This window comes from Gobio gobio (genome assembly GCF_949357685.1).
Source record: "Gobio gobio genome assembly, chromosome: 14".
In the NCBI taxonomy this organism is placed as follows: Eukaryota; Metazoa; Chordata; class Actinopteri; order Cypriniformes; family Gobionidae; genus Gobio; species Gobio gobio.
Genome location: NC_137107.1, coordinates 41,456,793 through 41,481,304, shown reverse-complemented (window position 1 = coordinate 41,481,304; position 24,512 = coordinate 41,456,793). Strand labels below are relative to the sequence as shown.

At 41.9% G+C, this 24,512-nt stretch overlaps 2 protein-coding genes across 2 annotated transcripts in view; one reads left to right on the top strand and one right to left on the bottom strand.

Annotated features, from left to right (window-relative positions):
• The window catches only part of LOC307137960 (uncharacterized protein), a 213,326-nt gene that overhangs the window by 109,086 nt on the left and 79,728 nt on the right, over positions 1-24,512 (bottom strand). The window lies entirely within an intron of this gene.
• The window catches only part of agpat2 (1-acylglycerol-3-phosphate O-acyltransferase 2 (lysophosphatidic acid acyltransferase, beta)), a 33,474-nt gene continuing 18,001 nt past the window's right edge, over positions 9,040-24,512 (top strand). Inside the window, exon 1 of the mRNA XM_079834852.1 lies at positions 9,040-9,499. Coding sequence (XP_079690978.1) covers positions 9,321-9,499 — 179 coding nt within the window. The 5' untranslated portion in view covers positions 9,040-9,320. The remainder of the gene's footprint in view (positions 9,500-24,512) is intronic.

The window sequence follows — 24,512 nt, the reverse complement described above, 5'->3', positions numbered from 1 at the left end:
GGAGGAGGGGGGCCAGGGCGAGAATAGAAACATTCCCCTGCTCAGCAACCTCAGGTCTGACAATCCAAGCTACTGTCACCCATGGTAACCAACATCACCAAGTATGTGCCTTTGTTGACTCTGGGGCTGCTGGGAGTTTTATGGACTATGAGATGGCTAAGAGACTCACTATCCAGCCAGCGACTCTCCAGAAACCCCTTAACATCACAGCAGTGGATGGCAGTCCTCTGGGTTCAGGAGAAGTTAATCAATGTACTCCACCTCTCCAGCTACAGGTGGGCCAACATCAGGAATGGATACAGTTCTTCCTGATTCATTCTCCTAAACTTCCTCTAATCCTCGGCTTCCCTTGGCTGACTTTACACAACCCACACATTGACTGGTCCCAAGGGGTCGTTAGGACCTGGGGATCTGACTGCCAAATTTTAGATAATGCCTTCTGCCATTCTTCCAAGTTATTAGAGACATTTTCAGAACCCTCACTAGACATCTCCAGGGGGAGATCTGCATTTATTTCTGAGACACAATCCACAGAAGTCATGGCCGTTCCTGAAATGAAGCCAACTGCTACCAAGTCTCTTGCTCATTATCCTGAGTTATCCCGAGTCCCCCAGGAGTATGCAGACCTCAAGGAAGTCTTCAGTAAGTCCCAAGCTGCTACACTACCACCTCATAGAGCTTATGACTGCACTATTGAATTAGTTCCTGGTACTTGCCCACCACGTGGAAGGCTCTATTCCCTCTCTGGCCCTGAGAGATTAGCCATGGACCAATATCTCAAAGAAGCCTTGGACAGTGGATTCATCCGTCCATCCACCTCACCTGCAGGGGCCGGCTTTTTTTTTGTTGAAAAGAAGGACGGGGGTCTCCGACCCTGCATAGACTATCGGGGTTTAAACCATATAACCATCAAGAACCGATACCCTCTCCCTCTTATGTCCACAGCTTTTGAAATTCTGCAAGGGGCTACCATCTTTACGAAACTTGACCTTCGTAATGCATACCATCTAGTTAGAATCCGTGAGGGGGATGAGTGGAAGACGGCATTCAACACCCCGACAGGCCACTACGAATACCAGGTAATGCCGTTTGGCCTGGTCAATGCACCAGCTGTCTTCCAAGCCTTTATTAATGATGTTCTCAGAGAAATGCTGAATATATTTGTTTTTGTCTATCTGGATGATATTTTGATTTTCTCCCGAAATTACGAAGAGCATGTTCAGCAGGTCAAACAGGTCCTGGCCCAGCTACTGAAACATAAGCTTTATGTAAAGTTGGAAAAGAGTGAATTTCATGTTCCAGAAGTTTCCTTCCTCGGCTTCACAGTATCAAAAGGCAGCCTTCAGATGGATCCAGGCAAGATTCAAGCAGTTTTGGATTGGCCACAACCAACTTCAGTGAAGCAGGTACAGCGCTTTCTGGGCTTTTCCAATTTTTATAGAAGATTCATTAGAAACTTCAGTTCTGTTGCCGAGCCTCTTTCCGCATTGACCAGGAATTCAACTAGGCCATTTATGTGGACCAGCAGAGCAGATCATGCCTTCAACAGACTAAAACAGCTCTTTACATCTGCCCCAATCTTAACCCTCCCTGATCCAGAGCTACCTTTTGTGTTGGAGGTGGACGCCTCTGACGTAGGAGTAGGTGCTGTCTTGTCACAGAGAAGTAAGTGCGATAACAAGCTTCACCCGTGCGCTTTCTTCTCTCGTCAGCTTACCTCAACACAGAGGAATTATGATATTGGGAACCGGGAGCTGCTGGCTGTCAAGATGGCTTTAGAGGAGTGGAGGCACTGGCTGGAGGGGGCCAAACAGCCATTCCTCATCTGGACGGACCATAAAAATCTCACTTACATCCAGCAGGCAAAGAGATTGAATGCCCGACAAGCCCGATGGGCCCTCTTTTTTAATCGGTTTAACTTTACTCTCTCCTATCGCCCAGGTTCTAAGAATCTCAAGCCAGACGCACTCTCAAGGCAGTTTGAACCACCAGAAGTGGAGTGTTGTCCAGAACCCATTCTCCCCACTTCCAGAGTGGTAGCTCCCATTCAATGGGATATTGAAACGGCAGTCAAGAGGGCTCAACGGCAGCAGCCAGGTCCAGGTAATGGCCCTCCAGGGTGTCTCTTTGTTCCTAACCTTCTACGTTCTAAGGTTTTGCAGTGGGCTCATGCTTCCCTCCCTTCTGGACACCCTGGGATCACAAAGACATGCAAGCACATCCAGAGGAAGTTCTGGTGGCCTAGATTGCAGAGGGACGTCCGGGCTTTTGTTGCCGCTTGCTCCATCTGTGCTCAGAACAAGGAGCCAAGGACCCACCCTCATGGCCTGCTGCGCCCTCTGCCCATTCCAAGACGCCCATGGTCCCACATTTCCTTGGACTTCATTACAGGCTTGCCACAGTCTCAAGGAAACACGGTAATCCTTGTAGTGGTAGACAGATTTTCTAAGACTTGTCACCTCCTACCTTTGTCCAAGCTCCCCACAGCTAGCCAAACTGCGGAACTATTGATGAAGCATGTGTTCAGAATCCACGGCTTTCCCCAGGATATGGTTTCTGATCGGGGACCGCAGTTTACTTCCCGGTTCTGGAAGGCGTTTGGCCGACTCATCGGATCTTCCATCAGCCTGTCCTCTGGCTTCCACCCCCAGTCAAATGGCCAAACTGAGAGGGTAAATCAAGAAATTGAAAAGACACTGAGGTGCCTGGTTGCAGACAACCAATCCACATGGAGCTCCCATTTAATATGGGCTGAATTTGCACATAATACCCTTTACCATTCCTCACTAGGTATGTCCCCTTTTGAGTGTCAGTATGGTTTCCCTCCCCCTCTATTTCCCGGACAGGAGCCAGAGGATGATGTTCCAGCTGCCACACAGCTTTTCCGCCGGTGCCGGCGTTCCTGGCAAAGAGCACGCGTTGCCTTATTGAGGGCTGCCCGACAACAGCGGAGGCAGGCAAACCGACACCGAAGGGTAGGACCCTCGCTTCGCCTGGGACAAAGGGTATGGCTCTCAACCAGAGACCTTCCATTGCGGGTGGAGTCCCGCAAGCTAGCCCCACGATACATTGGCCCTTTCAAAATCCTTAAGAAGATTAACCCAGTTTCCTATCGACTTCTTCTGCCCAGGTCCATGAAGATTCATCCCACTTTTCATGTTTCCCGTTTAAAACCCGTTGTTTGTTCTACTCTGTCTCCAGCTAAGAAACCCGCCCCAGCACCTCGCATCATTGATGGCCAGCCAGCTTACACGGTCCGCAGGCTGATGGATTCTCGCATGGTTCGTGGGAAAGTTCAATATCTGGTGGATTGGGAGGGCTTTGGCCCAGAGGAGCGGTCCTGGATTCCTGCTCGAGATATTTTAGACCCGACTCTCATCTCAGAGTTTCGCCAAGCCAAAGGGAAACGTTAGAAGAACGTCAGGTGCCGTTCCTAGGGAAGGGGCTCCTGTAATGATCCAATCTCTAGGATGCCGTTCCACTCCTAGCCTGCAGGGGGTGCCCTCCTTAAGCGTCCATGTTATGCTCCCTCCAGGTCTCCAGATGGCACTTTAACCCCATGCTCAGTGCTCTCCACTCCTGCAGATGGTGCCAGTGTGTTTAATGGTTACTCAGAACTCTCCTCATTAGCCCTGATTCCCTTCACCTGTGTCTTGCCCTTTATAAGTGTGCTTGTTCCTTGCCATTATGTTCAGTCTTGAACCTATGTTCTCCTGTCTCCAGATCTCAAGATAAGTTTTGTGCCTTTATTGTACATTTTTTGACCCTTGTGTCTATTTTTGTTTCTCTGTTTTATGGAAGCTCTGCTCTCCTAGTTCATTTGTACTTTGTGCTTTGGTTTCTCAAGTAAAGACTATTTTTATTTTTTGGAAGACTCAAGTCTCTTGACTCTTTACTCTTCTACTCTTGGGTTCCATTGTCTGGGAGTTAGCTCAGTGGAGAACACACCACACTTAGAACACCAGAGACCCGGGTTCAAGTCCAGCCAAGGGCGACATCCTTACAGTGATGAACATTAATGACAGGCATCATCAGTGCTACTGTCACTTTAAGAACAGCCGTGGATCTCACGCGCTGTCCCGCGCATCTCATTTCCTCACAACTCTTTAAGTTCATTTAAGACGTTATTTAACTAATTTAAGACTCGAATATGAGAATACTCACAATCCTCTGTGTTATTGTTTGTTCAAGAGCAAAAGAGAACTCGATGTGAGCAGGAAACTGACGCGAGTCTATCTATGCGTCGTGTGTGTGTGTGTGTGTGTGTGTGTGTGTGTGTGTGTGTCAGTGTCCCTTGATTAGCTGACATGAGACGCATCCACACAGATAGGACACTCACACACACACACACACACACACACACACACACACACACACACACACACACACACACAGCATACCAGCATAGCCATACAGTTTAAGTTCACCTACACTTTATATTAATAAAAAGGTTTACAGTGCAAATACTGTTGTTGCATATACTGTGCATAAAATTTGAAAACATTTGCAAAAAACACCACTGTATCATTAAATTTTTTTTAAACCTTTAAGTAACCATTTTTTAAACATCTATAAACATTACTTTTACATAGATAGACGGACCAGATATTCCTAACACTTTGGGAATACTTAAGGGTTACTAGTTGTTTTGTAAACTGTCTATAAACATTATCTGGATGGTTATTATAAAGTTGCAACCGATGACTATAATACCTTGTTAAATAGTTAATAAACAGTACCAGTAAAACGTGGGCAGTACCAGTAAAACATGTAAACAGTACCAGTCAAACATGTGGGTTGTCCTGATACTGTACTTCAAAATGTAACAGTGTAAAAATTGCCACAGAATAAAGTAATTGTTCAAGATCTATTGGTAACTCATAAAAATAATGTCATATTTGCATAAACTGTCACTACCGTATATATCCCGACACTAGCACATTAAGATAAGCTATGAAAAAAATCATGTTCCTCTGCCTCTTTCTGGTTAAATAATGTTTATAATTGTTAATATAGCATGCTATATTAACTATTCCAGGTTATTTATGCATAGCATAAATAATAGTTAGTAGAGCATGCTATGCCACTTTCATCAAAACCTATTACAAAGCTATAGCAATCTCATGTCATTCCGTCTTTTCGAAAAAAAAGTTGCACTAACTGTTCGTTACAAGCAGCATTTGCCGTCAGGCAGGTAACGATAGCTAACATAAACATATTTTTGCTAGCCTACCTGCTGCAAACTTACACTTTTTTTGTACAAGACAAGTAGAGCTATTTTATCCAGTGTAATTTATCACATACCACTATCTTGTTTTTTCTTATCCTCCTCTTCCTTTCTCTATTTTCTTTTCTGGCTTCCTGAAGCATAAAATTCCGCTTAAAATCCGAAGATTTTGTATTTTGCCGCAGCAGAGATCGCGTGGTTGGCTGGCTGCTGTCAGCGACTTCTGAGAGGGGCCCCTTAAGGGGGATCCCGATAACAGCGTCATTGCACTTTACTGCATTGACTATCAATGGGGCGCTCACACAGTTTGTCGTTTCATTTTATTCTTAACCTGTCGCTGTCTTGGGGCCCCAGGCCAGCTCGAGGCCCCAAGCAATTGCTTGGTTTGCCTGCCTTGTCGCGACGGGCCTGCACACACACACACACACACACACACACACACACACACACACACACACACACACACACACACACACACACACACACACACACACACACACACACACACACACACACACACACACACACACACACACACACACACACACACACACACACACACACACACACAGAAAGAGAGTTTAAAAAATAACACAACACTGCCACCCTTTAGTGAGGGGAGGGCAGACAGAGAATAAATATTCAGAAGAAATATATTAAATAAAATAAATATATTGATCTGAAAAATAGTATGATTATTTTAAAGCTATTTGGTTACATTTTAATAAAACATTGTTTTAGTATGTTTTTAAACACACACACATACACGTTGTAATACCAGTGTAATACCCATGTCATTATACAAATTTGTGTCCTCATAAATCACAAACAAGAGAGAGAGAGAGAGAGAGAGAAACAAGTTTTTTTTTTATCCTGCTTCAAAACTAATACAATGCTGCCATCTTGTGTTCATTGAGGGGAGAGCAGCAGACAGAGAATTTCTGTTCCCCTTTTTTGTCCTTATTTAATCCCTCGCCATGGAAACACCGTTTGAGATATCCAATATCCGTTCACATTTTAGCATCTTCAGTATCTTTGTTTCATGTTGACCGAGTTTGGTGGAGATTGAATAAAACGCCTACGAGGAGAACGTAAAAACTCAGACCCCGATTTAACCAAAAATTTACCTTCAAACCAAAATATCTGACTTCCTGTTGGTCGGAGCTAATGACTGTAAATTAGAAAGTTGTCCGGCTCGATGAGGTCAATATATATACTGAGTTTGGTGATTGTAGATGAAACGAAGCCCTTCACTTTTGTCAAAAGGTGGCGCTAGAGAGCCCCTCATCCCCGCCCGTTTCTGAGGCTTTGTCCATGTGTACTGACTGACATCTCTGATGTGTGTGTTGAGTTTCAAGCAGTTTCAAGCAATTTCAAGCATGCTAAGAGCCTCAGAACAGCCAAAAGATTATTAAACTTTGACACGTTGCCATGGCAACAGTATTTGAAATTTCAGGAATCCATTTCATACGTCTCTATCTCTCATGTTTTCACATTATACTGATGAAGTTTGAAGTAAATGGGGTGAAAATAAGATGGTGATTCAAAGCATTTTTGAAAGTGACACACTTCCTGCTGCCAGTTGGTGGCGCTATAACTTTGACTCACAAAAGTCATATCCATGTGATCGGCCTCTTACAACAAACACACAGCTGAAGTTTCATCCAAATCAGTCAATGTTTGCACAAGTTATAACACACTTCCTGTTTCCCTTTTCTCGCCATAAATTCGTTGCTTCGCCACGGCCACACCATTTGAGATATCAAAAATCCGCTCGCAATTTAGCATCCTGGATATGTTCTCTTCATGCTGACAGAGTTTGGCGATGATCGAAACAATGGCCTCGGAGGAGTATATTAAATTCCAGAGCATGGGTTTTCCGAACAACCGATTATAGCTCACTTCCTGTTGGGCTGACGCATAACTATGAGCACGAAAGTTGTTTGGCCCGATGAGGTCTATATGTGTACCGAGTTTCATACATGTACGTGCAAGTGTGTTTGATATATGGACCAAGTTTTCAGACCCCACTTAAGGGGGCGCTGTCGAGCCCCCCTGCCACGCCCGGGTACCCGCTTCAGCCCGGCTCTGATGGCCGCGCATTCCGACGCCCGTGCGAAGTTTCAAGAGTTTTCGAGCATGTTAAGTGCCCCAAAAGTACCCGAGAAGTCGAAAAAAAAAATAAAAAAATAAAAAATAAAAAAAACAAAGAATAATCTGAGGAAGAACAATAGGGCTCTGCGCCCTTTCAGGGCTTGGGCCCTAATTACAGTAGTTACTTATTAATAAAAGGCCCAATATGTACATTTTCGCTGCAAGGAGTCGCTTATTCAAAACAAAGGCGTAGCTTGATGAAGCATTGATTTCGCAGAGCTTTTATAATGCCGAAGACGAACGCGTCCACCTCTTCCAGTCATGTGTATGTGGGGTAACGCAACGCTGTTTTATCATATTAGATACATTTATTTGAGTGTGTTTAAAGTTCTGTTATAATGCTACTCTGTGCGTTCGCTCAGCGGCTGCTATGAGACACTTGTTTACACTGATTTTTAAGATTTAACCTCTTACGCTCTGGGACCATTTTTGGATTTGGCCTACCCAAATCGAAAGCTTCCCTTACCCACAGTGGTCTCTAAATACACAATTTTGGTGTCGTTTTAAAGGAAACCCTTTGAAGTTTCATAAACCACTGCTAAAAGTGATAAACATGTAAGTATATGTTGTCTGAGCTGTAATACACACTGCAGACAGTTTGGGCTGTTTCCACTAGACTCCAGAAAATACTGGAAAAGAATTTTGTCTGTGTCGTGTATGCAAGATTTATTCAAATGGATTGATTAAATCCATACCATACCAATCTATACGATACCAATATGCAGTGGTATAAATGCAATATCCCAGTGTCATTAAATTATTTTTCCAGTGTTTGCTGACATTTGCTGGAAACAACCAAAACTGTCTGCAGGGTGCTAGAGCGCACAAGTCCTGAGAAATACACTTTCAAAAATGAATTTATAACCAAAAAATCAAAAACGCCTATTTTGTTGGTCTGTTTTTTTAAATATTTTATATGCACATACCATATACTATAGTATGTATCACTTTCAGAAGTGTTTTAAAGCGGATCTTGCATACATGATCCAGACAAAAATCTTTCTTCCAGTATTTTCTGGAATCTAGTGGAAACAGCCCAAACTGTCTGCAGGGTGCTAGAGCACACAGGGCCTGAGTTACACACAATCAAAAATTAAAAACTGTCTGCAGGCCCAATCCCATTTCCCATTTTCGGTGTCTCGATTCTCTTTTGGCTGAAGTGGTATGGGGTAAGGGGAAGGGCCAGACCGCCCTTCAAATGAAGATTTTTCAACACCACACTTCGAATTGGGATTGGGCCTAAGACTAACTGTGTTGAGCTATATAACAATGATTAGTTTTCTGTTGATGAATGTCTCCAAACAGTTGCTCACCTTTCTAGTAAAACACACAATATATTAAAGCATCTTTGGTTTCTACAAAATAAAACCGGAAATCGAGGGTAACGCGGGTATGATGTCATTGATTGGCGACGCACGAACACGATCCGTGTTCTGGTTAAAATGGCTTATTTCATTGGATTTAAACATTATTGGAAACATTTGGGATAATGTTTTTAAACGTTAGTCTAGTGTTTTTTGGTATATTTAAAAATGAAAAAAAATCTTACATACTGCGTCTTTAATAACACCCAACACTGGTTGAATGGGAGTCATTCACAAACGCCAGATAGAATCATCTCAAAGAACCGGTTCAGATGAACCATTCGCGAATCGAACACAGCCAGTGACACACACGGCAAGCGGCCAAAGGTTACACTCATCTCTCTCTCACAGTGGATAACCCGCGACTGGCTCTTCTTGTTGACACCCACCTCATTCGCGTGATATTACGTAAACGACAGGCAGGAGGATAGGTGAAGTTGCTCAAGTGTGCGACTTGGACGTGGTGTCTGATGTAGACTCGGTTCCGAGTTGGTCTCGCACGGTCTTCCCTCCGCTCCACACCGCTGGCCTTCTATCATTTCTCGACAGCCGGGAAAGAGGCGCTGGTCGCGGGTATGGATGCCGTGTGGATGCTGCCTGTGCTGCTGGTGCTCCCGCTCCTGTTATGGACCAGCAGCACGTTCGTTTACTATTTCAAAAAGTGCTTCTATGTGGCTTACATGATGGTGCTGGCCGTTTTCACCATACCGTTGTGCATTCTGAAAAGCGGCGGAAGGGACATTGAGAATATGAGGTGAGTTGTCAACATCGCAAGTCACACAATGTTACGCTTTACACCCATGCATTGATTCATGAGGACACTGGGCTGTCATTATATGTGGCTATTGAATGTTACACCAAAAAATCTGGCTAAGAATAAAAACACAATATAGATCAAATTGGATTTTAAGACTGGAACATATTGCTATATATACACATGCAATCACCTCTTTTTATAATTTACATGGCACGTGCATGGATCAAATCGCTTGTTTATGTACCCACATGTGTTTTTAAGACTGAAGTGAGAATGCATTTGTAACGGAATGCATTGCATCTGTTTACCCCGGACAGATGTTCGGATCGCGGCAGTGAATCTTTAGCCAGCTCGCTAAGTACAGTGCACGCGAGAGCACGCACAGGCCTCTGTATCGTATATTTAGCACGGAATCAGAGCGATGCATGCATTAATTAAGCTCTGTGTGTTTTATCCACACGATATATGCGGCTAGAGCGCGTGCATGTTCCACTTGTATGTGTTTAAGCAGCGCGTGCTATCTGCTGTAGCGTCTCGTGCAAGCCAGAGATGGCGACCAGAGCGTGTTTGCTTTCGGATGATGTGCTGGAAATGTGTGTGAAACGGATGTGGGTTGCTTTGCTAGTTACACACGAGTTACACATGTCAAGCTCCAAGACTTCCTAGTTGTATTAATGAGGCCATGATGGATTGGTTTCATGGCTCAGCTGGTGCAGAGTTCATCCTGGTCGATTATGCTAGATTAAACCAACAGACTCACACACGTTTCCACACATTGGACAGTTGATCGATGGAATTGCGGATTCCAGGCCATCAGTTAAGAACCAATGTTCGCGCCGAAAATCATTTTGAAACCTTCCGTAACGGTCTAGAATGTCGCTGCCATGGTAACGGACGTTCTAGAACGGCGGATTTCTATCTCCGAGGTCTCCAACTGTCAAAGTTAGTCAACATTTAAACGGATTAACAGAGAGAGGACTTTCAATACATTAAAGGTCCCATGGCATGAAATGTTCATTTTATGAGGTATTTCAACATTAATATGAGTTCCCCTAGCCTGAATATTGTCCCAAAGTGGATAGAAATGTTGATCGGTGTAAACCCGAGTTCTGGCTGTCTTTCTCTGCCTTTGAGAAAATGACAGGCCAGACGAGCCAATCCTGAAGTCTCCTGGTTTGACGTCCAAGCAGGAACGGTTACCTCCCTTTCCTCCGCCCAGAGAATCTGACACGCCCATGCAAACGCTATATTATTGTCCTCGGCTTGTGAACGAGTGAATGCTGGCAGTTTCTCAGTGTTTGGATGTACAAATGAAAACAGAAGTCTTTTTTCAGTTCCTTCTGATCTGTGGTCAGTGATTTCTTATGTGTAGCTAATTATTTATTATTCGTGCACACACTGCGGCTTCTCTCTCTCCCGACAGAACGGTGTTTTCGTGTTTTCTATCTTGTGAGTCAGTGTTTTTGTACGTCCTCGTCGCGTCTATCTGTTCTTAAATGTGCATACAGTCATGAGTTTCTGCTCAACATCGGCAGACTCACATCTTTAGAGATAAACCTCACGCACGCTGAAGCTCGGCCTTCAACATCCCCGACCCCCAGTACTGCATCTGGCCCACAGCGGAGGCACCAAACGCGGCGCGAGATTAAGCAGAAGGGGGGTAAGCGTGAGCGTATCCGGCTAGGCTAGCCAGCTTTCCCCACAATAAACTGGATTACATTCGATTACTGCTGTTGTGTCTTTGTTTGCGCTGTGTAAGTTACTCAATGCACGCGCATTGAGTAACTAACACAGCGCAAACAAAGACACAACAGCAGTGACGCTTTTGATATGATTGGAACATATCTAGAAATAATGCTTTAATCAAACTTACTAACTCGTTCATCTCGCTGTAATGGTACATTGCATGTGTTACAAAGTTGGTAGAATAATGATGAAGACGGACTCGGCGTGACTGGGACTCGTGTTTATTCAGAACTCTCAGATACAAACACAATAAACTCGCGCTGACAGACAGCGCTCTAACAACTCAGTAGTTACTATAAATAACTTTGTTAGCAATCGCTCCGTCTCCGTGATGTCCGGTTCGCGAACGAATCATTCTTTTGAATCGGTTCTTTTTAGTGAACCGAATCAGTTCACCAAATCGGACTGAATCGTTCTAAACGGTTCGCGTCTCGAGTCAGCGCTGATCCATAATTTACTAAAGTTACTAACTTTCTGACATGAGTGACAGTCCCTCAGACTAGAAATAAACTAATAACCTGAAGTATATTCTAGTAACTACAACAGTTCACCCTGAACTGAGACATGCTGAGAAAACTGATGAGAAGTGAACTCAGGTCCATCCGTCTCTCTGGCAGCAGCTCGTGCGTCGTAGACCTCGTTAAACCACGCCCCCTCCGCTCATTTCAAATGCAAAGATGTCAGCCAATCACAACAGTGGGCGTTTTTACTGAAGTCTCACAGCAGACACGCCTCTTGAAACAGGGCAGTCAGCCACAGGGCAAACAGCAGTATAGACAAAATGCCTTTTATTTCTAAATTATGACATTTTATGATGTAAAAATTATACTAACAATATAAGTACACCTCAGGAAACACTATAAAATAATAGAAAAATGCTATGCCATGGGACCTTTAAAATTAATAATTAATAATTAATTGGTACCTGTAAAGGTAATTCTGATATTGTTTTCTTGATGCCGCAGAAGTTATTTTTAGCTATTTTACTTGATTTAACTGTATTAATAATTATTTTACTATAGCATTGCGAGTGCCACCCTTGGAAAGTAAATATGAATGTAGTATAATGTAAGTATAGTTATTTAAATATTTGCATTTTGAGGACCCCCCATAGATTGAAAACATGGCAAGTCCGTTCCTCACAGGCTCGCTTTCATGCCTGTCATGGCGCTGCTCTGAATAAGGTCTTTTGACCGCAGCTGTTCTTAATTTAATTACGTTAAAATGACTACATGACTCCTAGAGTTTCTTTTCTAGAGTTGCATAGTTTAGGTGCACACTGTTTCAAGCAAAAAAGTTCCATTGTCAATAGTGTTCCAGATATGTGGATTCCTACTGAAATTAAGGGATTTTGTCTGTGAAAATTCACTGAACAACTGCATGTGTGACCGACCGCACCCTTGCTGTTATTTACCTCACGAAAGAATAAAACATTTACTGAAGAATTTACCAGTCTATTGCGTCAAAGTTGAAAATCCACCAACAGGAATAACCTTTATAACTAAATGTTCATCCGCCAAGAAAAGTAGTACCCCCCCCACTAAAAGAAAGATGAAATGCGTAGCTCAAATAAAGCACATTTTAAATGTCCATTTATATCAGTTCTTTAACAAAAGATGAGCTTTAGCCTATACATGCCTTGTCCCCTTGTTCCATTGTAATTTACAAACCGAGGTGTGGGTCAAAGTTATTTTCTGAGGTGAGCTTAAAGGCCTGTTCACACCGGGACGATTTTTGTGCGCGTTTATCGCCGACGTTTAACGCCTCGTGACTAAACAAAGGGCGCCAATGTGAGTGTGCACACCGACGTGTAAAACGGCAAGCGTAAAAGCGTCAATTAGAAGAAGAAAAAAACGCCTCGGGTTCGTTTTTTGTTTTGTTTTGACGTGGCACATTAAAAACTGTCCGACCAATGAGATCAGCGCTTTTGTTCACGTGCCTGGAGCTGCTGAAGTGACGGTAAAACACGACTTGGTGGCGCTCAAGCACAAAGCGGTCTTGCCGAGAACACATTGATACGACGAAGAAGTAGTAAGTAGACAAAGAAGAAAATAATGATAATGCTGCCTGCTAGTTAGCAAAAAGTGTGTGAATGGTTTTGGTCATAGACATAAGATATCTGTGGTTTTGGCAAGCACGTAAATACTGTCTCTCTTCTTCTTCTGTGTGACAAGCGAGTGTCAGAAGCGAAAAGTGCCGCAGCACCACCTTGTGTACCGGGAGCGCTATCTACTGAATGTGCACGTTCACTCAGCGCTTCGCCAGTGAAAATCGATAGGCCTTTATCACACTTCCTATTTCCGGTAGGTGAAGCAGTGCACCTCTACTTCCGGTCCCATCGCGACTCAATCAAAACGCGGGTGTAACTGCAGCGATCCAGTGCTCTAATACTAAATAATGACATCCTTACCTCAGATTTGAACATTTCCTGACACTAAAAGAATAGAGGAGAGCATGGGTGAGACTGATATGGTGGGATGAAGTTGTGTGTGTGTGTGTGTGTGTGTGTGTGTGTGTGTGTGTGTGTGTGTGTGTGTGTGTGTGTGTGTGTGTGTGTGTGTGTTGTATGCATTTCCAAACTGCGGATGTTTACGTCTCATATCGTCAGCCTGCGGAAATGTTCCCATCCAAATGTGCATTCTGAATAATAAATACATTTCTAACCTGCCGCAGTCCAGTGATTGAGTCTTCTCATTAACAGTGTGTCTCTTACTAATCATATTTCATACCTGTTGTTACATTTTTAAATTAATTTGACTGATAAACACCCTTACGAAAGTTAACCATGGTTTTATTATAGTAAGAATGTAGTAACCATGTTTTTTTTTTCGTGGATTGACTACCATTTGTATTAGTTTTACTACAAATACCATGATAAACTACAATAACCATGTTTTATTTTATTTGTAATAAAAACCATGGTTCATTTTCATGTAATAAATAGATGAATGAATGCGCGGTAACTGCCTTAAAGAAAGTAAACGATGTTAAGCATTTAATTAATCTTAAACAGTAATACGTTAACAGCATGACTGAATTTTGGCATAAATGTGTGAATTACATATACTGTAGGCTACAGTGAAATGATTGTCACTGAAAAGTGACAGAAAAATGACTAAAATATTAATACAAATCAATATGTTCATTCAGATCTTATTCATCAGGTCTCATGCTGCCTTCACGTGCTATCGGAAATTTGATGATTCCGACTTCTGAAGTCGTGATTACGAGCGCATTGCATTCAAGTTTCAAAATGTGAGGGCGTTCATGTGCAATGTTTACCTAGGAAACTCGTATTTACGATAATTCCGAGAGCACGTGAAGGCAGCATTACACACACTTAATCGCGGACACTATTTAGACGTGCACTGTCACCGTGTGGTGAAATAATCACGTATGTTTACGACCCTCGGCTTATGTCGGATTAAAAAACTACAAGTTCAACAGAGTTTGAAAAATCCTGTACACGGTAATGATCAGTTTATCTCTTCTCCTGTCTCGGAAAATGTCCGGATTTTTAAATCATCCTGCAGATGCTTATTTTAATTGTCGTTTGTTCAGCTAGGTGTTCACAGCACATTGAAAACATGCATAACCGGAAGAATCAGCGCACTGCTTAGACGCGCACTTCCGGTATTCAATTCCTCTGTGATAAAGGCCTATTGGGTGTGAACACTCAAGACGCGCCAAAAAACGTCACGAAAAATGCTGGCGATAAGCCCGCGCGATATTCGTCCCGGTGTGTACAGGCCTTAACCCTAAAACAGGCAACGTGAACCACGAGTTAAGGCCTGTTCACACCGGGACGATTTTCGTGTGCGTTTAATGCCGACGTTTAACGCCTCGTGACTAAACGAAGGGCGCCAATGTGAGTGTGCACACCGACGCGCAAAACGGCAGGCGTAAAGTGTAATTTTGAAAAAAAACGCCTTGGGTTCGCATTTTGTTTTGACGCGGTGCGTTAAAAACTGGTCGACCAATGAGATTAACGCTTTTGTTCACGTGTCTGGAGCTTCTGAAGTTACAGTAAAACACGACTTCGTGGGGCTCAAGCACAAAACAGTCTTGCCGAGCACACATTGATACGATGAAGAGGAAGTAAGTAGACAAAGGCCCTGTCCCAAATTGCACACTTCATGTGCACTTTTGGTCTTGTGCACTTACAATGGCCGCTGCAGACTTCTTCCCGGCAGTCAAAGCGGCATTACGTTGTGAAAGTGCGGACTCAGAGGAAGACCGTGAGGGTTTAGGGTGCCATTTGGGACCGAGCCAAAGAAGATGAGCTGCTAATGCTGCTTTGCCAGTTAGCAAAAGTGTATGAATGGTTTTGGCAAGCATGTAAATACTGTCTCTCTTCTTCTGTGTGACAAGCGAGTGTCAGAAGTGTAAAGTGGCGCAGCACCACCTTGTGTACCGGGAGCGCCATCTACTGAATTTGCATGTTCACTCTGCGCATCGCCAGTGAAAATCACTTGGGTGTGAACAGAAAGACGCGCCGAAAAACGCTGGCGATTAGCGCGCGATAATCGTCCCGGTGTGCACAGGCATTTACATTGTGTCCTAACTACACGCAACGCCGCGACACGCGATAAAAGGTATCTTTTCCATGTTAATTTGAGTTTTTGTCCTAACCAGCCGTGACGGCGACACGCGATGATTCTATTTTAGAAACGGTTTCTATTTCTGCGACGTCGCGGCTGGAACAACAGCACAAAACATAATTTCTTACGTTTATGTGCTTTATTTAATGTTAAACGCGTGTGATGTGACTTTGAATATCATTTAGTGCTCCCAGCTTTGTAACGTAGTCGTACTAAAAGCAACAATGGATAATTCACCTCAGATCTTGAAATCAAACAAATGGAAACAAGAACATTCAAACTGTTGTGAACAAACAAGTATATTTTATGACAAAGATTGTTTTAGTGACTCGATATGTATTTTAGTAATGTTTAAATGGCATAATATTTGTGAATTGGATTATGTACTTATCCATTTCCTTGCGAGTGCCGTCAATATTAATCTCTGGTGCCGTACACTTGTCGTCATTTTGCATCATCTGAGGATTTTTTGGCCAGAGCCTAGAAACTACAGCCAGTAGAATGAGCTGTTCCGCATGTTATCAACCTGCCCACAGGGGAGGGATCTCACGCACAGAATGTAAATGCACTCGGCTCGGGCTCAGGCATTCATAACGGAGCAGTGCATAGCAAAGTGGGTGTTTCAACTTTTCAATGTATTCCTATGAAAGTTAAGCTTCCATAGGCATGATCTGAAAACGCGCCAGACTGGACACGCGGTGAGAATGATGCCGCGCTTACCTCAGCTCTGCTCAGCTCTTCTCTCTCGTGATGAATGAAATCTGATTCCTGCAGCTGCGTTTGTTCGACTTTCGTTCGGCTCACTCACACTTTATTGAAAAGACACGTTCAGTTTTTAATTGCAGTGTCTTTTCTTTAACTAAACAAAATAATTTGATTTCTATGAAAATCAAAACCACGGTGGGGGCGGTGTCATGGTGGGCAAGTGATAACCAGTGGCCGTGGCTTTGGGAGTGGCCTCGTTGGGCAGCGAAGCAAGTGCATTCTGGGAGTTGTTGTCTTTTATCCACATGAGACAATACATTTTCTGTCTTTTCTCAGTCTAGAAGGCTCCAAATTCAAAAATAATTTCACATTTCAACTACATAAATGACCAAGTTTAAATACACATTTATCTTCGCAGCGCTGAAGTGCCCCTTTAAGTCCAGATGAAATTTTTTGCTGATCATTTTCCAGTCGTGCCTGTTTAAGGGTTAATCTAGAACTGAAACTGGAACATTTCTTTAAATAGGACATTTAGTGCTTTATTGAAGCACTTTTACAAGTGGGGGTCATTGACAGAAGTATGTTTGGAGATTTGAGCAAGTTTTAGTAAAATTTGGCCCTCACAGATATAGTAAAATCATTGTGTATAATCAATATCAAGATGTTAAATTACAATTGATATGAATGTTTTCTGGGAATTATACATAAACCTGCATGAGTGTGACCTTTTATAAAAGTAAAAATATTCCATGTAGTCTCAATTAAAGGGATAGTTCACCCAAAAATGAAAAGTAGCCCATGATTTACTCGCCCTCAAGTCATCCTAGGTGTATATGACATTCTTCTTTCAGACGAATAAAATCTGAGTTATATTAAAAAAGTCCTGGCTAATCCAAGCTTTATAAGCTTGATAATAAAGGCCTTCTGAATTGAAGCGATGCGTTTGTCTAAGAAAAATATCAATATTTAAAACTTTATAAAGTGAAGTTTTGGTCGCCTTCCGTATTCAAAGTGTTGAAAGTGCCTCTGCCGTTCAAAAGGCTTACGCTGCCAGGGACACTCGTCAGACACATCTTGAATTGCGAGAAGGCACTTTCAACACTTTCCCACGGAAGGCGATCGGCTGGAACTTTACTTTATAAAGTTTTAAAAATGGATATTTTTCTTACACAAACACATCGATTCGCTTCAGAAGGCCTTTATTAACCCCCCAGAGCCGTGTGGAGCAGTTATATGATGGATAGATGCACTTTTATAGACTTCAAAAATGACCCAACAGTCACTGCCATTATAAAGCTTGGATTAGCCAGGACATTTTTAATATAACAGTTTTATTTGTCTGAAAGAAGAATGTCATATACACCTAGGAAGACTTGAGGGTGAGTAAATCATGGGCCCATTTTTTTTTTTTGGGTGAACTATCCCTTTAAGAGGCCATAAAAATCGGCATGCATGCTAATTATTAAAAAATAAAATATATTGAGTATGCCTTGTCACACTATAGATCCGGTTTTTAATGTCAACTGCACACATAGTCAAGTCACATTTAGTGCTTTATACAATACAGATTGTTTCAAAGCAGCTTTACAGTGATAAACAGGGAAAGTATGATCAATAATGCAAACAGAGTTCAACTGTGCTGTAAAGCAGCTCTAAAAAGGCAACAGTGTCATTGTTCATTGTCTCATCATCCAGCGAAGTTGAGTTCTCATCCAATAGTGTCCCCAACTAAGCAAGCCAGACTGGCACAGACAGGATCACTTGTGTGATATGAAAAGCAGCCTTGTGTTTGTGGCCTAATAGTGTGCATGGGATATGAAAATCAGAGACCTGAGGTCTGACTGCATATGCACAAAAGTTCCCGTCAGCGCCTGTCCCGATGTTCTGCAGCTTTAAACAAGTTTGAAAGTTTATTTCAAGTTTATTTCACATGCTCCGTAAAAACTAGACAATTTCTGCTCCTCACAACAGTCGGTTCATTCACACACGGGGTATAAGGAACACACTGGGCGCCATAGAACAGCAGACATCCATTTATTGCAGTTATTAATGCAATCATATATCTCAAGAGGAAGTTGACTGATATTTTATACCGCCTGTTTAGTGATTCAAGCTTTCAGTGTGCCATGTGTAGGGTTTGTAGTTCACATGTGAACCGGTCCTATCGAGTATTGACGCTTTGTCATGCGTGCAAAATACTGTACATACTAAAATCTGATCGTGACAAACATGCGGAAACTAATTTATTCAAGCTTAAGTGTTTTGGTCATGGCTATTAAGGTTTTACCAGGGTGACCTAACACCCATATTAACCAACAGACCACATGACGTGGGGGCGATGGGTGGTGTCTTGTTGCATCAGTGTTGTTCTTTTCTTTTCTTTTAGGGTTATCTGTCTCTCTCTCTCTCTCTCTCTCTTTCTTTCTTCCTCTCTCTCTCTCTCTCTCTCTCTCTCTCTCTCTCTCTCTCTCTCTCTCTCTCTCTCTTTATCAGTGTGATAGGAAAGAGTGATTGAGCCACACGGGGAGTTGATGCAAGGATGCCAAACGTACTGGGTGAAAGGAGAGTGAACTGACATGGCTAATAGAGATAGGGGTGATAGAGGACAGATTTCATCAAGTCGTGTTAAAACGTTTTCCCAAAAATGAAAATTTTGTCATTTACTCACACTCATGTGAACCCAAACCTGTATGGTTTTCTTTCTCACTTGTAGCACAAAAGGAGAAAATCAGTTTATAATTTTATATGCGCTTGCAATAAATGAAAATTGAAGAAGTATGTTCTAGTGCTGGGCGGTATGACCAAAAATATATATCACGGTATTTTTCTAAATTATATCGGTTTCACAGTATATGACGGTATTTTTTCCCTTTATGCATGACCGGGTGTTAACCACATTTTCTACTGATTGAGAGAGGAAATACTGCAGTAGATTGACTAGAATGCCATATTTTACTGTCATGATGAGTGAATATTGTAGAAAAATTCCACACTAGAATTAATACAGGTTTGCAAAGCCCCTCAAAATGAGGCTATGGAGAGACCACCAATAAAACACAGACCTGCAACACACTCATTACACATGGATATTAAAATATGACCACAGAGAGAGAAAAAAACAGAGTTGAGGGCATCGTAAGCATTTAAAAAATCTTGTCTATCTTGTCTATTGTAATACATTTAAGAGCACTCTCTAAACAAATGACACACATCAGTTTAACACAGAAAGAATTAGCAGTTACTTTTTTGCCCATTCTTCTTTGATTTGTCAGTTTATTTATTAACTTACATCATTCATTGTCTTTTGTATAGCAGAATAATCCATCGTGTCATCGCGGTCGTGATCAGACTTATGGTTTACTGTAGCCTAATCGGTGCCCATTTCATTTGAAAAAGACGTGATGAAATATGTGCGCATACACGCTTCGGGTTCACGTTTAGAGCACTATAGTATATGAAATATGTCCAAAAAAACGTAAACGCGCTCGCTCCGGTCTATATCTGATATATGATCCATGTGGTGAGCGTTGTTAAACTCATCGCGGCTCTCTCGCCCGCGCCGCGTGTAGTTCGAATTCTCCACTGTAATCAAGCGCTGAAACCGAAATCGCCCCTTATAACCTCAAATAGGGCATTATTTGGAGGGGACAGCGCTTTGTAGTGGTGTCCGAAACCATAGTGGACGTTATTGAGTGCACTCATTCTATCCCACATCGCACCGCAACAACGAGTGTACAGCCGCTGTACACACAACGGTTGTCCGACTTCACGCACTCGTTTTCATTCACTCCTTCAAATAAAGTGATAACGTAGGGAATAGTGAATGGGGGTATAGGAGGCGATCTCGGATTCTCTAATGCGATCTCAGCTGTGCTCTGACTGCTCTCACTAGTACAGTGCAACAGTGAAATGCGTCCCCTCTCAAACAATGACGTGCTGCGCTGCGTTCCGAACGTTGTTTAAGCGACATACCGGTATTGCGGTATCATCAAAATTCATATCATAACAAAAATAAATACCGGTATTCGGTATGAACCGGTATACCGCCCAGCACTAGTATGTTCCAAGTCATGTGATGAGGAACTATTTTTATTTGTTGTTCCCTCTAGTGAGCGGTTATACGCTGCGATCAGATCATTAGGGGTTCAAGCACGTAGTGCTGAAATCTAGGGGTGTGAACCTACACTGGTCTCACGGTTCGGTTCGATTACCATTATCATGCCATCGATTTGGTTCAATTCGATATCACGATGCACTGCATCCTCATACATTTTGTCAGTCAGTTATGAACTGAACCTTTAATTTGACCTGTTCAAAGAAAACACGCTTCTTGAATAGGGTTGAGCATCGTTTTGATTTGAACGATTCCGATTCTTACTTTCGATTTCGGTTCTTTTCGATTCTCGATTCCGATTCTTTGAGGGGTGGAGTCAAAACATGTCACAGGCTCATTTCACAGAGGAAATGTTTATTTTGATTCAATAATGAGTTGTAGTTTTGGCACTTTCTCCGCTGGCATTTTCCCCTGCTTTGCTGCAAAGGTGAATGGAGTTTCACACCGAGTCTCCACCAGTTTAGCAATAGCATTAGCAGTCATATTAGGACTGTTACTAGCGTGGGCAATTTGCGTAAAGCTACATTTATCTATGAGGGGGAAAAAAATTATTTCAGTAACGTTGTTGTTCACCACAATTAGAAAAATTTTGGTCAAGGGTTTTGTTATTACACTACAAGGGAAACATGCATGTTCTTCTTTAGGTTACAAAAAGAAGTATTTCGGCTTTGTCACCAGTTAGTCTGTTTCGTTCTCATCCGATCCAACCAGGATCCAACACATGAGAAGCTGAGCTGAACAAACGCTCACTATCTACGCTTGTGCAGGGCGCGGAGAGGTAAGCTCACGCAACTTCAGCTCGCGCAGGAAAACGGCTCTTCATTCCCTTCAGCGTATCTCGTCTCTTCCCTCAGTTCTCCAGTTTCCATTTGTAACACACAAGTGACATGTTCGCGAATGATTGTGATATAGGCGTATGTGCACGCGGGCGCACTTCCGGAAAAATCGGCAGAAAAATACAAAGAAAACCGGCCGGTTGCCGATCGCGCGTTAGAAGCAAAAACCAGCCGTTCCGGTTTTTGGCCGGTCAACCGGTGAATCCCTAAATCAGATAGCTTTGATTTACACACAGCGCGTGGGTTCTCCAGGTCGTGCTTACCAGGTTGTTCATAAAAGCCGAAATGTGCCCAGATGTCGGCTTTTAAAGTAGTTGGAGCATTTTAATTACTCGCACTCGCCTCCTTCTGCCATTGTATTCTACCGCAACACAACACATACGCGACAAATGACCTCAGAAAAGAATCAGTACATTATAATCGGTTATGGTCTATTACTGAACCGAAACTGAATCGCCCTCGTCTGATTCACGATGTATCGAAGAAACGATTAATTTCGACACCCCTACTGAAATCCTATTGTAATTGTTCAAATGACCAAGGATCAACATTCTCTCTTAAAAGTCATCGGGCAGACCAAACCGTAAGTTGTAGAGACTTGAAACTATGAGGACTGCTAGTACTCACACCGTCTACTACAACGTCACCAAGGCACGCCCCGATCCGCCTGATGGGGGCGCTACAGCGGTGAAAAGTATGAAATTGCTCAAAACTCTTTAACTGTTAGGCGTAGGCTCAAGTCTCTTATATCATTGGAATTCTTGGCTCAGTACGGACAAAATGCATGCCTCAGATTGGATTGTCACCTGGGTGAAATTTTTGGGTATTTTGGATTTTTTTGTAAAACCTACTTTTGCGAACTAGTTCTGAACCAAACCAATGCAGCAAGATTGTCTGAAGTCTGAATGTCAGTAATTATCTATTAAAAAAAGTTGGAATTCCGATTCACTGTCTAAGGCCTGCCAAAACGTTTGAAGTGGGTTGAGCCACTTTTACTAAAATGGCTATAACTCATGAACGGAATGAGATATTTGTAAGCACATATGTAAGAGCTCGTTCTGTGGTCGCGTGAAAACTCATGCGGCAACTGGCCACTTGGTGGTGCTATACGAATAAAAAATGGCTATATCTATGCAACCCTAAGTCTGATTGACTTGAAAATTGGCATGCAGTGTCTTTGTCCAATGTGCCAAGCAAGCCTTTGAGGAAATTGACATATCTTGGAAAATGCATCCGGCAGTGGCCAATGATATTTGAGCAGCTATCAGACGAGGTTAACAGGCTAATCAGAACGAAACTCAATGGGCCTGTTTGACTCACGACCTTAGAGACTGTGAGAAATTCGAAAGAAATCAGCCACCGGGGGCCTCATTCGCATTTTTCACGTGCATAAAGTATTGTATACCACACGATTCTTCGCATGCAACCTTCATAACACATGGTAGAACTCCTCATGAGCAACTTTGCCTCTAGGACCACAAGCTGTCAATCGATTTATTTGTTAAATATCGGACATTATTTAAAAAACAAACTTTGGCACACTTGTCCTAGATTTTTGTCTCAACTTCGATTAAAACCACTGCGCCACAATTCTCGGTACTCTCTAGGTCAATAATTATCAAAAAATGTTTGGCCTTTGGATAGCTATAGCTAGGTCCTTTAGAAAACTGGTGTGGCCAAGTCCACCCAAAAGCCTATCATTCCTAAACGAAAACTCAGAACTTCGCATCATTACGTGAGCACATGCGGCAAACTTTTATGGAGATCTATAACTGTTTAAAAGCTTTAAAAACGATATGTTTCCTGTATTGGCTGTAAATGGTATTTTCCATCTATGATCTAAGTGGTTACATGCTTGCTAAATAAAACATATCTTTTAATGCATGTGCTTAAAGGCCTTAAAGAGCTTGAACCCAGATAATTGCTGCTCGCAGCTATATTTTTATTTATTTAATAGGTTTGCAAGTTGTTTGTCGAGTTTGAGAATCAAATGAGTTTGATTTATGACTGTAATAGAATCATTGGAAAAATGATTACTACATCTTCATTTTATAACTTTGAATATATTGTGCATGTCATACTATATTACTTCAATGATTTAAGCTCCAGTCCCCATTCATCGTAATTAATTATTTTGAAAACCGGCCTGTGCCAGTTTTACTTTAGTATCACAAAAATACTATTACAGTGTTTTTTTTATTTATATTTTGAATTCATTTTTATTTTTGAATTTTAGTAATTTTGTTTAAAAAAAAAATTATATTTAATTATTATTTTAATTTTAGTTTTAGTTATTTTATTACATCAAGTTAAACTAAAGGAAAATGTTACAGCTATCTGATATAAAATACGTTTTTTTTTTCATATTTTAGTCAACATTTATTTTATTTCAAACAAGAAGATTATTTTTATGGTTTTAGTTTAACTAAAAACCCTGGCCTGTGCATTATCCATAATATCTCCTTTTATGTTTCACAATATAAATAAAGTAATACGGGTTTGAAATGACATGAGGGTAAATGATGACAAAATAAATAATATCTCAAAAGTAACCTTCAGTTGTTGTGTGGTCTTGGAAGTTTATCATCTATGATAAAGAAGATTATTTTTATGGTTTTAGTTTAACTAAAAGCCCTGGCCTGTGCATTATCCATAATATCTCCTTTTATGTTTCACAATAGAAATAAAGTAATACGGGTTTGAAATGACATGAGGGTAAATGATGACAAAATAAATAATATCTCAAAAGTAACCTTCAGTTGTTGTGTGGTCTTGGAAGTTTATCATCTATGATAACAGCCAAGCTTGGCAGGGTTTAAACTCTTGTGCTTGTGTTCTAGGGTAACGTGTCAGAGCACAGGGTGACATTTGTGATAACAGAGTTTATTTAGGATGTGTAGTAACAAATAAAATATGTGTGTGATTCCATAGCAGGTGGTAATAAAGTGGTGATGATCATGAGAATGCAGGGATGACGTATTTTTGTAGGCCAAAATCTAGAAACAAGT